Raw genomic sequence first — 15,090 nt, forward strand, 5'->3', positions numbered from 1 at the left:
CTGAGTATTTAGTCATCTAAAACTGATATTTAAATAACAGACCCAAGACAGTTTCTTTGATTTGGTTTATTTTGCTTTACCCTTATATTGATTTACAGGGAGTGCATTAATCATATGTTTCTTTGAGTTACCTGGATCGTTGGGGGCGGTCACTTCCTGGTTGGGCGAAAGGAGTGGCAAAGGGCTGAGGAGACCTATATCCGGAAGCCAGCTCATTAGGCCATACCATGTCTCACCATGTGCCAGGGGGGATTTTGCCTTTAGTTAATTTTTGTGGGCGTTAAATGTTAATTGTTTACCCCTTCTATGTTAGTTGGTTTTGCTTAGCCGTTATATAACCGCCCTTCTGTGTCTTTGTGAAAGGGGGGGCAGTTTTTTGGTTCAGTTGGTCTTGGGTTACAAGGCAATGTACATAATCCTATTTGCCATCACTGTTGTGTTGCTGGTTTCAGGGCCTAGCTATGGATGCGGGTCCTTTTTGTAATTCCTCAACATCTTGGGCAATAAAATACCCTTTGTTTTAAAGGACAACTTCCTGTGTTCCCTTGCCTCACTGTTCTGGTCCCTTACAGACTCACATTACAGTTTACAGTACTAATGACAAATGCAAACTGGTGCGAAAAAGTGAGATATAGGAGAACTATGTAAGGCCCGTTTCATTTGTTCAGTTTTAACATGGGAGTTTGTGTCTTTTACCACAGAGGACTACATGATTATCTTGATTCTATTTAATTTCAAATTGAAATGAAGTCAAAACCAGAACAGCAAAAAACTTTGATCCTATGGGAACCAATCCAGTAAGGAGGATGGATTAGGGATATGACGTGCAGTATCTGCTTCATGTCATGCCAATGCAAGGAATTAAAACCACATTATTTCCAGTGAATGAATAGACTGCAAAGACTGCATGGAAAGTAGAGGATTATCAGTGAGAGCAAAAACTGAAAACAAAAATCCCCAATGGGAATACAGCAGATTTGAGCGCATGCAGCATTATGTACAGTAGCACATGTCAAGTGTCTATACAGGACATCAACTCTTTATTCATATTCTGAATATATATGTATTATGGGTATTCCCATAATTTTTAATAAAAACCACAAAACATTTAGCAGAAAACATAGATCATTATGAAATATATTTATTGCATGGTGCACTCACTTGCTAGAATATAGTAATTTTAACAATAAATAAACAAGCTACAACAAGTTAACAGTAAATAATTAATTATTTGGAAAACTAGATTTTGAAAGATTTATTTTAATTGACATTTAGTTCGGTACCCTACACATACTGTAAAAAAAATTTAATTTAGTTTTAGCGAGTGTTTAAATTATGGCATGAATACCTTACTGGGGACATCTTGTGGCAGAACTCAGTATAGCATGACTTATTTACGTTTACATTTATGCTTTTGTCAGATGCTTTTATCCAAAGCGACCTGCATTGCATTGTCCTATACATTTGTTTCTAAGTATGTGCAATCCCCTGGGATTTGAACACACGACCTTGGCATTGCTAGTGCCATGCTCTATCCACTGAGCTACAGGATAGCTGTATTTACCTTAAATTGAAATACAATCATTTTTAAGTTTATTTGGCCCATGATGCAAACATGCATGTTAACATGTGAGCTGAGAAAATCAGAAAAAAGTCATTTTGATGGGACATACTTTTTTGTTCTTTGTTATTTATTACCCTGCCTTGCCTAACACAAAGAGGGCGGTTGGGGTTAAACAATATTCTGGTGTCACTATTAGAGCATTATTTTTCTATAAATTACCGGAAGCAATAACTTCCGTTCGTGTTTGAAGATTATTTATGCACTAAAAGCTTTCTGTGTTTTCTGCGTTGAAAAGCAATTCCAGATTCTTCCAATGTTAACTACTTTGCAGTAAAGCGATACAACCACTAGATGTCACTAACACCCAATTATTGTTCTTCAAGCAAGAAACTTTACGACCAAGCTCGCCCAGCAGATGGCATTAGGTTACTTCGCAACACCCAAAATCACAGCTACCGCTCGACATTGACGTGAAACCTTACTTCCCCGTCAGTCATCAGTAAGAAAAAGGTGACTTTAAAAATGGCATTGCTTACACTTGTAACTCTTACCTTGAAAGCTCCGAGACAAATCTGGACAGTTGACAGCTGGTTAGTCTTCGTTTTAAAACATGAGGAGCTGTCCAGCCAGCTGTGGTCCTGAAATACGATACATTAGAATTGAGATGAATTCGTAAAAGAATATAATAATAAAAAGACAAAGATAATAAGAATAATAACATCATAAACATTTACATCATATAAAAAAATAAACTATTACATTAATCTAGTAAATGAAATACTGTTTAAAATGTTAAAAATGTTATGCACACGCACTTTGGTCTCTTTGGTTAATGCGTAATAACATCCCAATCATGAAACAACCTTTGATGAATCAGATTAAAACCAATTTAACTTTGATTTAATTACACAGCAATTATTCCACTTTAGCGTAATTAATTACTTCACAAGTCTACCAACCCTTTGGGTAGGGGGTAGATTACACAGTTAGCTACTATCTTTGTAAAAATTAGTTACATTTTTCTTTTCTGTCTTTTGTTCCTCCTCTCCCCCTGAAGAAAGGAAAAATTGTCAGTGTATGGAGACCAAAAGAAAAAACTGTCCCGAAAAAGCACAATGCTACACAAAAATCAATGACGTCTCAGTAAAGTGTAAACTCTCTGAGGTCCCTGAATGTGTTTGATGTCATCTCTTGGTGAGAATCTAAAATAACACCGCCAGGCATCTTCCTCATAGTCAGCGTGCCTGTCAAGTTCTGTGACATAAGGTTTGTGGTCCTAAACAGTTACTGAACTCGCTCAATATTTTGAAGTTATAAACCAAAGCACTGGCGTTACTGGGTAGGGACTTGACGTATTAGATTAGCATAGAAGACCCAGCTGGCTGGGGAACCACTTGAGGGGGTAGCAAACAGAGCGTCACATCCTTGGGGGAAAAAAGAGGAGCGTTTTCAATGGAATCAACATGTAAGCGCATCTACATTCGGTGGCATCAACAAGAAGACAGCAGAAGAGACATGAAGACATCGCGCTACAGGTGAATTAATGTATTCAGGTTCATTCCGCGAGTCGTGCAATGACAGCGTAAAGAAGGGAAAACAAGAGCGTGAATTTTGACCCGAGCACGAGTTTTGGCGTCTTCACCCGAATGACGGGTCATGATACGATGAAACAACACTGGCTGACAGCACTCACTAGAGAGGAAATGCACGCGCAACGGAGGACAGCAGCGGCACGCGAAGGCAAAGCAGGAAAAGTTCGCCCGCGCGTTGAAGCCTGACTATTCAAGAAGTGTTGGACAACTCACTTCCTTCGCAAGAATCGCAAGAGTACAGAAGAGAGTTGCTATATTTTGGTTAAATCGAGAAAAGTGTGAATCATGGCAACGGAGGGATCCAGCGGCTTGGCGCAAACCGCCGCCGTTAAACTGTCAGAGATGGGCGAAAGAACTAAACAGTTAGGCACTGCGATCCAGGACCCCGAACGGCAAAGGAGGATTATTTTAGTTATTGTGTGTGTGGCACTTTTACTAGACAATATGCTTTACATGGTCATCGTCCCAATTGTGCCAGATTACTTAGCCCGTTTAGAGAGCGAATCTGAACACGCTCATTTATCGCGCAACTCATCAAACGGCACGCACTATCACGCGCAAAAAGAGAATTTCGATGTGCAGATCGGCGTGCTTTTTGCGTCCAAAGCCATTTTGCAGCTCCTTGTCAATCCTTTCACGGGAACATTCATAGACCGCGTCGGCTATGACATTCCACTTTTAATTGGACTTAGTATCATGTTCGTCTCCACCTGCATTTTTGCTTTCGCCGAAAACTATGCGACTCTGTTCGTAGCGCGCAGTCTGCAGGGTCTCGGTTCAGCGTTTGCGGACACTTCTGGGATTGCCATGATCGCAGACAAGTTCACGGAGGAGTCAGAGAGAAGTCGAGCGCTGGGTATTGCCCTCGCTTTCATATCATTTGGAAGCCTGGCGGCGCCCCCGTTTGGAGGGGTACTATACGAGTTCGTGGGCAAACGCGTCCCGTTCATTGTGCTTGCTTGTGTCTGTTTGGCAGATGGCATATTGTGCTTGACTGTCCTCAAGCCCTTTTCCAATAGGACTAGAGAGAATATGCCAGTTGGCCCACCAATTTACAAACTAATGATAGATCCCTATATAGCTGTTGTGGCAGGAGCTTTGACCACGTGTAACATCCCACTTGCTTTTCTGGAGCCCACCATCGCTAACTGGATGGAGGAGACCATGGATTCATCCCAGTGGGAGATCGGGCTCACCTGGCTACCGGCCTTTTTTCCTCACATATTAGGTGTCTACATCACTGTCAAACTGGCAGCACAATATCCACATTTGCAGTGGTTTTACGGGGCACTGGGCATGGTTATCATTGGTGCCAGCTCCTGTATTGTGCCGGCATGCAAAAACTTCGAGCAACTCATTATTCCCTTATGTGGCATTTGTTTCGGCATTGCACTGGTAGACACGGCTTTATTGCCTACTCTTGCTTTCCTCGTAGACGTCCGTCATGTGTCTGTATATGGTAGTGTATACGCTATCGCAGACATCTCCTACTGTGTTGCCTACGCGATGGGCCCGATCGTGGCCGGAAAAATAGTACACGACCTAGGTTTCGTGCAACTTAATCTAGGCATGGGTCTGGTGAACGTCCTTTACGCACCAGCCCTGCTCCTGCTGCGCAACGTGTGCTTAATGAAACCGTCTCATTCCGAGAGAAACATGTTACTGGAGGAGGGAGCCACAGGTCTCTACGACACCATCAAAATGGAAGAACGCCTAAGTAAGAAGCACGGCTATAGTTCATCTGGCAAATGTGTGCCTATCGACGAGAATGGGACATTTGCTGGAAAATCAAGGTCCTTCTCCGAAGAAGAGACATCCGAACCAGAATGCATATAGTCATCCGTCCTAGTTCTATTACAGTCATCTTCAAAACCTCTACTAAATATAAATGTTTTTCATTACTTCATGAATTCCTTTACATGTATCTTATTGTCCCGATGAGATCCACTGGTAAACAGCATACAATCTGAAATTATTGATTTACATAAAATATACGCGCAATGAAATAGAATTTCCCAATACAAATATAAAAAAGAACAATTTAAATGTACTGTATGTTTTCCCGCTGTACTGGGTTGTATTCAGGGACATAAATGGTGCAAACACATTAAATATGAAGACGCGTGTCTCGAATGGGCCTTCGTTGAAGTTATTCCGCCAATTTTGTGCTGTAACAATTAATATGCAACATGTCACCCGACACCTTCATAGAAAAAATGATGGAACTGGTGTGAATCCTGCCTTTCAGTGTCTACTTCAAGTATTAAATGTTTAGGGTGTAAGTATGGAATGCATTTCTGTATATTATGGAACATAATGTGTACATATGTGCGTATAGAATGTACATAATTAAAAAACCTATATGTGAAAAAAACGGTGAAACGTCTTGTTTTGCGGAGTGTCCAAAGTCATTTCATATAACATGCATCTTTTAATTAAGCTTTTAACAAATAATATTTGCATATCGTAAATTAATTTGCTTTATTTCATTTTGAATAACTTAGAATTTAAATCCATGTCGTTTTACAAATTAAATACTGACATTCAGAAAACTGAAATAAAAAAGATACAAACAACACTTGAACCATAAAACGTCATGGTCTTTTGTCGTTTTAGTGAATTAGAAACAAATCATAATAAAATAAGAAATTAGCCTACAAGACAGCATTTAAATATAAGGGCGAGAGAGCCTAAATATGTTTCCTGTTTCGGGATAGCAATAAACGAGAAGTTTATACAAATAGGCTTAAAACATTTAGTTTCATTTCTTTCTTAAAACATTTAGTCTACATTTCTTTCCACCCTCAAAAAGATTCTGAAACGATTCGTGTCCACAACGGTGTTTGCAAGTCCTTTTGAGAACAGAGGAAAACTAAATCTATTCATTGAAAAATTACACCGCGGTTGTATTTGCCATATTTAGTATTAATTAAATTATCGAGCGCTATTGTGTTCAATACACGATATTATTTTCCTTTGACATCAGTAAGAGTGTTTATAAATATTGCTCAAGGACTCAACTAAAGCAACATAAGTATGAGGTGGGCGGCAAGGTGGACTGCAGACCATACATCGAGCGAATTGAGTTTAGTGGGAGGAGTCTAAAACAAGGTGCCACTCCTTCAGCATCATTCAACATCTTTCCCAAGGAACATCTTAAGGAGCTTCTTGTTTTCAATGAATGGAATTCAAGAATGCTGTCTGAAACAGGACAAAGTTAACATTACCGGTTTACAGCACTTCCCGATGTGAAAAACATACGGATTATAAAATTGAATAAACTGCTTTAGGGCTCGACGGGAGTATGACATTTTGGTGAGTATTTTTTAAGTCAATGCATTTTAGAATTTTAGCAACATAAATTAATCATGTTATTTTATCACAATGTCTCTATATTTTATTTGATTTTAAATAGCAGGCCAACGCTGACATGCTGCACGCAACAGAGATAAACAGCGAAACTACAAGATGTCTTTGGTTTAAGTAAATAATAATTTAATGTGACGCACATAACTTATCGCTAAATAACACTGGTCGGAAAGAATCGGTATGTTTAAAACTTTGAGTGATTGCAATGCAAAGCTTTCCCTAACACCTGTCTATTCCAGAGGGAACATTAGGAACGTTGGAATTTCGTGTCGCTTGACAGAACTCTGTAGTTTCTGAGGATGCCGGTTTTGCAACGGGAACCATCAAAAACCGCAGGAGATCCCAGTGTAAGTATTGTTACTTTACGACTGAAAAAAGATTTTGTAATGTTAATGTAGTGTAACAATCCTAAAGTTCAAACCTTATTTTAAGACCAGCCATGGCTTAATAATGCATGTTTGTCTACAATGTTTTGCCTACATTTAAAACATGAATGATAATTTATATTTATATGCGTTTCTGTAACTCGGCTGGTCGGCATTACACTAACAAAGGCCATAGGTTCGATACCCAGAGAACGCATATACTTATAAAATGCATAGCTTGAATGGACTATTGTAAGTCACTTGACATAAAAGTGCCTGCCAAATTCTTAAATGATATTTGATCAAATTCGCATGGTCTTACTTTGGCATTTGAAGCATGAAGAATATACCAGGACTCCATCAATATTTTCTGTAAGGCTAATTAGACAAGAGACTCATTTGCAAAAGTTTACAGCCAAGCAAGCAGATGGTATCAAAATAGATGCTGTCCCTGACATGATCAAATATATTTAAATAAATTACCCCAAAGCTCTCCATTATATGGGTTTAGGGCCTGCCAAAGCTCCCGGTTGCCCCGCTGCAGCAAACACTGGACATGTATTTGAAGTGTATGAGTCACCTCATACCAGAGGAGCAGTTAAGAAAAACCCAAACTATTGTGAAGAAATTTGGAGCACCTGGCGGGGTGGGGGAAATGCTTCAGATGAAACTATTGGAAAGAAGGGATCTTAAATCCAATTGGGTAAGAATTCTGCAAAAATTAACTAAATGTAACTTCGAATGCGCAGACATTGAATTTGTTTTTGAATTATATTTGCGAATAACCTTATCTATCATCTGCTGATTTTATAATGTGTATGTTTTCCATCTTTTAATGATTTTAAAGGTATTTGACTACTGGCTTGAAGATATGTATTTGAATAACAGGTTAGCACTACCTGTCAACTCCAGTCCTGTAATGGTCTTTCCCAAGCAGAAATTTAGGTGCCAAAGTGATGTCCTCAGGTACTGGGACTCATAGGGACATTACCCCACTTTAACTTCCCTTTTCAAATTTTCAACTTATAAAACGTATTTAAATACATTTTTAGTGTACATCTATACATTTTAAACTAAATGTTATAATCTAACAGGACGATCATTCTAAACAACCGTTAAAAACATTTTTGTTCAACAGATATGCCGCAAATCTCATCTCTGGTGTATTAGAGTATAAATCTCTAATTGACACGTAGGTTACTTCACCTTGTTTTCAATAGCAGAAACACCGGATCTTTACACTACAATAATTTCTCTAATTCTGAAAAACAAAATGCTATTCATTGCAGACATGGACTCCCTGTGGAAGAGGGTCGTGGGCAGCAGGCTGGGACGCCCCTTTGTATGGATCAATACTACAAGGTCTTCAACTCTTACCGTCTGCCTGGGCCAAAGACTGACACTCTAGTGGCTCAGAAGAGTACTGTAATGCCCGAGCCAGAACATATCATTGTGGCTTGTAAGAATCAGGTAGGCATATTAGTGAATCTAATTATGTGTGATCTGAAAGTGCTTTCCAACAAGTCCTTAATAGACAGGGCCTATGACAGATGCTCAATGTAGATGCTTGTAAGAGATCGCTGGGAATCAATTAGTGTTTTGCCTCAGTTCACTCTAATTATGTTAAAGTTTGTCTCAAAAAATGATCCGCAAACCTCAGTCTAGGCCACTTAGAGGATGTTTAGTTTGAGGTGGGCTTGGAAGTCTATAGCAGCATCCATGTTGGAAATAAGTCAGCATAAAGTCACAAATTATACAACTACATCTTTATTCTGTATTTGCAGTTATTTGTTCTTGACGTGGTGATAAACTTCCGCCGGTTGAATGAAAAAGACCTTTACACTCAGCTGGTGCGAATCAGAGAGATGGCAGACTGCGAGAAGGAATGTCTGTCTCCCATTGGTCTGCTCACATCAGACGGCCGAACGCAGTGGGCCGAGGCTCGCAGCATACTGATCAAAGGTCAGACATCACTTAACCTCAACAAAACAAGATATATCTGTTATCGGACCTGCAATTTGACATTAAACATTTCAGGTTGCCTACGAGAAACTAAACAGATTGACTTTATCTGGATTCGTTTATCTCCTAACAAATTCCCCTGATAAAACAGGAAAATCTATACAGGTTAATGGAATGCACACATATGTAATGTAACGCTTTACAATCGGGTTCAGATTCTACCAACAGGGACTCTCTAGACATGATTGAGCGCTGTCTGTGTTTGGTGTGTTTGGATGAGTCGTCTGGCATTGAACTGACTGACACCAACCGTGCTTCGCTGATGCTCCACGGAGGAGGAAAGGATAAGAACGGGGGAAACCGCTGGTACGACAAACCCATGCAGGTACTGGGAACCCGATGGGATCTTTAAAGTCCCATGAAATCAAAATTTACATTTTTGGCTTTAAGTCTCTCACCAAGATCAATGATTTTCATGACATCATTTTGCACCTCAGCTTCTCGTCAGATTTTTTCAGACCAATCAAAAGCTCTCCAGAATTTATTGGCTATTTTAAAAGGCCAGGAAGTTCCAACCAATATGTCCCGCCCTCATTTCCTGTTTCAAAGGAAACTACATCAACGCATCAAACAAAACTGCAGATTTCAAGGCACTTTGGTCTTTTAATAAAAGTGACAGCAAGCAAAAAGACTCATTCTAATTTTCAACTACTTGTAATGATTTCAGTTTGTAATAGGTGCAGATGGATGCTGTGGGGTTATCTGCGAACACTCCCCATTCGAAGGAATAGTGCTTGTGCAATGTACAGAATATCTACTGAGATACATGTAAGTTAAAGAATCTCCCTCTATAGAAATATATTTCAAAGCAAATCTCGACTCTACCGAGAATGCACTTTTGGTTTAACAGATTCAATGAATACGTTCACTTCTGAAAGAATCTTAAAAAGGCCGTCTCACTAGAACTGGGCATGTGAGGCTGAAATGACAAACTCTAATTAGATGACTTGAGATCAGAACATTGTCAAGTGAATAAACACTGTGATGGTTAACATGATTGTGACTCAGGAGAGGCAGTGTTTCTAAGCTGGTGAGGGCAGCCAGCATGAGCGAGTTTCCAGCCCCTAGACGACTGCGCTGGAAATGCTCGCCAGAAATCCAAACCTTCCTCGCGGCCTCGACAGGCAGATTGCAAAAGTAAGCCAGCAGGATAGATATTACACAATTTCCAAATCTAACGTATGTAATTCTTAATATAACCCTTGCTGTTAGTTAATTATTTTATCTATGCATCAAATCCATTTCATGGATATTAAATAAAAAATCAACAAAATATTTTATTTGTTTTTAAATGATTCATTTATTTATGTATACAAGTCATATTTTACTGCCAAATTCCACAGACTTGTTCAAAATTTGGACATGAAGGTCAACAAATTCACCGGCTATGGCAAAGAGTTCATAAAGCGACAGAAGATGAGCCCTGATGCTTACATTCAAGTCGCCCTGCAGTTAACATTCTACAGGTCAGTTATCACTAAGATAAGTTCTCTTTCTAGACACTAGATCTTGCCGCCACGTGTCGTCACGTGGATCATGGAGCGCTCAATTGTTCCAAAAATATCGGTGCTGTCAACCTATTTGGATGGATTTTAGTGGGACAGACAACAGCAACTATATTTGCATAAATTTTGCCAAATATATTAGCACATCATGTACACTGAAAATTACGTTGACTACATTTATAGAAGCATTTTGTCTGGGGAGTAATATGAATATAAGATCTATGAATATATGATATACCTGCCAATTCTCAAAATGTATGCCATTATTTCACTTACTGAAAAGCAAATGCTTGGGAGACATTGAAATGAACTGGCTTCAGTGCAGGGTTTGGAACTATTGGTCACTCCATGACACGAGTTACTTCCGTATTCCATCCTTTCAACTGACGTTTATTCAAATGTCGCAACTCTTTTGTAACGGCTCTGATATAGACTGTCTTAAAGGGATAGTTCACGCAAGAATGAAAATTCTGTCATCATTCACACACCCCCAAGTTGTCCTAAGCTTGTATGAATTTCATTGTTTGGATATCATTGTTTGAACACAAAGAAAGATACTTGGAAAAATGTAAGCAACTGAGATTTCTGGGGCAGCATTGACTATTATACAAAGAATTATTGTATAATTTTTATTTAACAGTATTTAGAAAAACAAACAAAAATTATTTTACATAAAATTTTAATTGTAGTCAATTGTGCAACTGAAATCTCAGTTGCTAACATTCTTCCAAATATCTTTGTGTTCAATCAAACAATGAAATGTATACAGGTTTGGAGCAATTTGAGGTTGAGTAATTCATGACAGAATTTTCATTTTGGGGTGTACAATCCCTTTAAGATTATTATAGAGACCTTATTCCTGACATCTGTCTTTCAGATGTCATAGACGTCTAGTGCCCACCTATGAGAGTGCATCAATACGTCGCTTTCAAGAGGGACGAGTCGACAACATCCGCTCTGCCACACCCGAGGCCTTAGCATTTGTTAAAGCTATGACTGACAGCTCCAACATCACTGTACGTAATATGGCATATGGCCTGGAGAAAAATCTCACAATTTAATTTAACTGACCAGCAAGATGCCCATTGCTGTGTGGATTGTTAAAAGGAGGAACATAAGTGATTCCACCCCCTGTCTGCCTTTATTTATGTAGGATGCTGAGAAAATGGAAAAGTTTCTGACTGCTGTTACGGTCCAGACCAATAATACAATATTGGTAAGTGAGTGCTAAATGTGAACCACATATGACATTTTTGTGTCTGCTCTTACAATTTACCTCTTTATCAATCTGTGTAAACAGGCAGTCAAAGGTATGGCAATAGACAATCACTTGCTGGGGCTAAGAGAGATTTCCAAGGAGCTGAAAGTGGAGATGCCAGAGTTGTTTACTGATCCGACATATCTCACCAGCATCCACTTCACCCTTTCCACAAGCCAGGTTCACATGTATACTTATACAGAAAAACAGATATGTTAACTTCATTTAAATAACTTCACATCTAATTTGTACCACTAGACTTACCAAACAGTCTCCTCAAATTGTTGTCTTTGCATAGGTCCCAACCACTGAGGAGATGTTCTGCTGCTATGGTCCAGTTGTCCCTAATGGCTATGGAGCCTGCTACAATCCTCAGGCGGACCACATCATATTTTGTGTGTCAAGCTTCCGTGACAGTGCAGAGACCAGCTCAGATTTGTTTGTGAAGACTCTTGAGGGGTGCCTGAAAGAAATGCAAGATCTATGCAGAAAATGCAACATTCAAGCAGACTCTGCAGAAAGGATGGGAGGAACTCCCAAGAAGACCGCAAAGAAATCGCAGCAAGAAACAGGAACCTGATTGGCTCATTCTACATCGCTTGAACCATATCGATGCTGGAACCATTTTGACAGTTACTGCACAGTGTAAAATGGTTATAATGGGATTTTACTGCCACTGTGTAGAACAATATAGTGCAATTGGAGGAAAACAAACATAGACGCCTCAGAAACAATGGTTTAAATGGCAACAGTAACATTGATAAAGTACTGTTTATACTAAAATATAAATCAGATTGTATATTATAGCTGATACGTCCAAAGACCACAGTAGTCAAATAGAGCAGAACAATATATCGATTAGTTAAAACTTTTATTCATATTGCACATTTGATGCATAGTGGTAATTTAATGTACTTTATGTATTAAAAGATACATACAAAACAAACGAAAATAGGCCATAATTTAAAGACTTAAGATTATAAAAGTAATACAATTAAGAATAGAAAAGGAAATTATTTTAAAATAATATAAATAAATTATATGAAATATTACATTTCAATCAGGGGTGGGGTGATGTACTCAGGGTTTTCTTCAGTTATAATTATAAGAATAAGCTGCAACAGAACTGAAGCAGAAGCTGCTGTTTAACTGTGTTCTTGTGAGTCTCAAAATTATTTCTCAGAGTTTACTTTAATATAATAATGTATCTATTTAGAAATAATATTGAAAAACATGTTTTTTGAGCCTGTGGTATACCAACAATACCATAAAATACTTACATTTATATTGTAACGTATTATAGTTTTAAAGTATGCTGTGATGTGTGTTCTATCAATTTAATTCTCAAACTGTCAAAAAACAGGGGGGTGAGGACTTGAAAATAAGCTAGTGTAAGAAATGGGCCTTAATATTTAAAGAATATTGCCCATAGTGAATCAGTATTGCATGAACATTGTATGTAGTTCCATTTTGTGGAATTGTCCTTCTAATGCAATAATGCCAACACGGAATTTGATTTGCAATGCAATAGTAGTAGCTGGACAAGATAAATCATTTCATTTAAGATTAGGTTACAAAACTGTAAAAAAGATACAATCAGCATTGTGATAATATGAATATTGTGAATGTGAATGTACTGCAGACACTGTAAGAAAATCCAGTTAAAAACAGAAAAGGTACTAGCAGAAAATTACCAGTACATATTCCAATGCAAAAATGTAGTTTAATGCAGTGCAAAATATAGGTAAAATAACTGCAACAAATGAATATCAATACAGTATATTGTGCCCTATTTTTAGAGTGCAGTGTATGTAAACATTGATCTGTTCAAATTTAAATGTGCTTAAATTAAAGAAACTATACCTGATGCATACATGTAAAAAAGAACACTATTTTTAAATGCATTTAATTTCTAGATTCTGTAGGTTGACAGTTGTGGTAGTAGATAAGAAAATATAAAAAGTATATTATCTTTCAACATATAAGCCATTGTATCTGAGCACTTTACAACTAGTTTATTCAAACATATATTGTATTCAAAAAATGTTAAAGCAGTCAATCGTGTTACAAACACTAGACTGTACCGTGAAAATTACATAAATATGTAGAGAAATTATAGCCTTAGTGCAAGTATTAGAAATGGAATATGTCCTTTGTGCACAATGTTCTCAATAGAAAAATACATTCTGTCAAACTGGTGGAGGAGTGTTTAAAACTGTGACATTCTTTGATATATTTATTTTTTTCAAAAAATAAATGTCTATTTATTATTATTGTGGTTTTGTAATAATGTCATAAAACTACTTAATAAAAAGGATTACGTGTACTGAATATTTCATATATTTTACTCTTATAGCTGTGGCCTATAGGTGTACAGCGGTACAGCAGGTCTCCCATTGTTTATAAATTTATTTTGCATTAATCATTTTATTTACTTTTCATGCACGTGTGATAATGCAAAAGTGGGTTTGCTAGACAACTTTGTGTTGATACAAAACTTTCAACAGTTAAGTTTCTTTTAATTGGGAAAACAATCAATGATTGTTGCATGACACATAAAGATAATACACAAAACACTTCTAAATAAAGACGGACATCCAAATACTATTAAATAAAACGTATGGTTCCTTATAGGCATTGATGAACCACAATGTAATGTAACTTGAGTATGTCCCTCCTACTTTGTGTGCACTTGATATTACAGACTCTCGGTTACTATGGAGAGAGGTAGACACACAGACGCAATTAAACAGCATTGTACCGATTTATCAATGACCTTTTTGTGTATTTCTTGTTAATAGTTTATGAAAAAAATGCCCCAGAAGAACTCACTGGTAATAGTACAATACGGTCCATATGAGTCGTGTGGCATCGTCGAGCACAGAACATGTCGCCTGGACGGTTTACAAGGTATTCACCATATTACTAACCAACGTCAACTTAAGATGTACTAGACATCAAAAGTTTACCTACCCGTTTGTTTGTTTTTTATAGTAGGTCTAACAAAACAAAGACTGTATTTGTGGTCGCTATATGGTCATTTTTTATAATAGTTAAAGACAAAGTAAATGTGTCGTCATATTTCCTGCAGCTGCCCTGAAAGCAGACGGTCACCAGTGTGTCCTTGAGAAAATACATGACAGGATTACAGTGAAGCTTATTGTCAATGGAGAGTGTGTCCATACGTGCAACATTACTGACCTGCAGTTTGGTAAGAGTTTGCGTCAACATTTGGAAACCTCTGGATTAAAGGATGATATGATAGTTATATAGTGTCTAACTATGTTCATAGGGGGTGATGGACAACTTGATCCGCTGTGCCATCAAGCCATTGACGCAGTGAGGGACGCGTTCCGATGCCTTTCAAACACCTAGATTTGTTTATTTGAGCATGTGCACTGAGTCAATAGCAAAA

The 15,090-nt window shown here is 37.9% G+C and overlaps 3 protein-coding genes across 3 annotated transcripts; all 3 read left to right on the forward strand.

The window, feature by feature from the left end:
* Positions 1-3,257: 3,257 nt before the first annotated feature.
* Positions 3,258-5,517, forward strand: slc18a3a (solute carrier family 18 member 3a). Its single transcript, XM_079472284.1, has one exon. It carries the CDS (start codon positions 3,442-3,444, stop codon positions 4,990-4,992), a length of 1,551 nt encoding a protein of 516 aa, XP_079328410.1. The 5' UTR covers positions 3,258-3,441; the 3' UTR covers positions 4,993-5,517.
* Positions 5,518-6,824: 1,307 nt separating this feature from the next.
* chata (choline O-acetyltransferase a) lies at positions 6,825-12,255 on the forward strand (the record flags this gene model as incomplete). The annotated part of the gene is made up of 14 exons (XM_079473437.1): positions 6,825-6,872; positions 7,402-7,593; positions 7,738-7,856; positions 8,029-8,082; positions 8,180-8,360; positions 8,675-8,852; positions 9,068-9,237; positions 9,580-9,680; positions 9,921-10,049; positions 10,256-10,378; positions 11,295-11,433; positions 11,571-11,633; positions 11,718-11,855; positions 11,974-12,255. The coding sequence occupies 14 exons, from the start codon at positions 6,825-6,827 to the stop codon at positions 12,253-12,255; spliced, it is 1,917 nt and encodes a 638-aa protein (XP_079329563.1).
* Positions 12,256-14,488: 2,233 nt separating this feature from the next.
* On the forward strand, positions 14,489-15,050 carry cUnh10orf53 (chromosome Un C10orf53 homolog; the record flags this gene model as incomplete). The annotated part of the gene is made up of 3 exons (XM_079473438.1): positions 14,489-14,585; positions 14,767-14,886; positions 14,968-15,050. The coding sequence occupies 3 exons, from the start codon at positions 14,489-14,491 to the stop codon at positions 15,048-15,050; spliced, it is 300 nt and encodes a 99-aa protein (XP_079329564.1).
* Positions 15,051-15,090: the final 40 nt, after the last annotated feature.

Source organism: Barbatula barbatula (genome assembly GCF_947034865.1).
Source record: "Barbatula barbatula genome assembly, chromosome: 14".
NCBI lineage: Eukaryota > Metazoa > Chordata > Actinopteri > Cypriniformes > Nemacheilidae > Barbatula > Barbatula barbatula.

Coding starts and splice junctions, on each gene's coding strand:
- slc18a3a (XM_079472284.1), top strand. CDS start 3,442: ATGGCAACGGAGGGATCCAGCGGCTTGGCGCAAACCGCCGCCGTTAAA.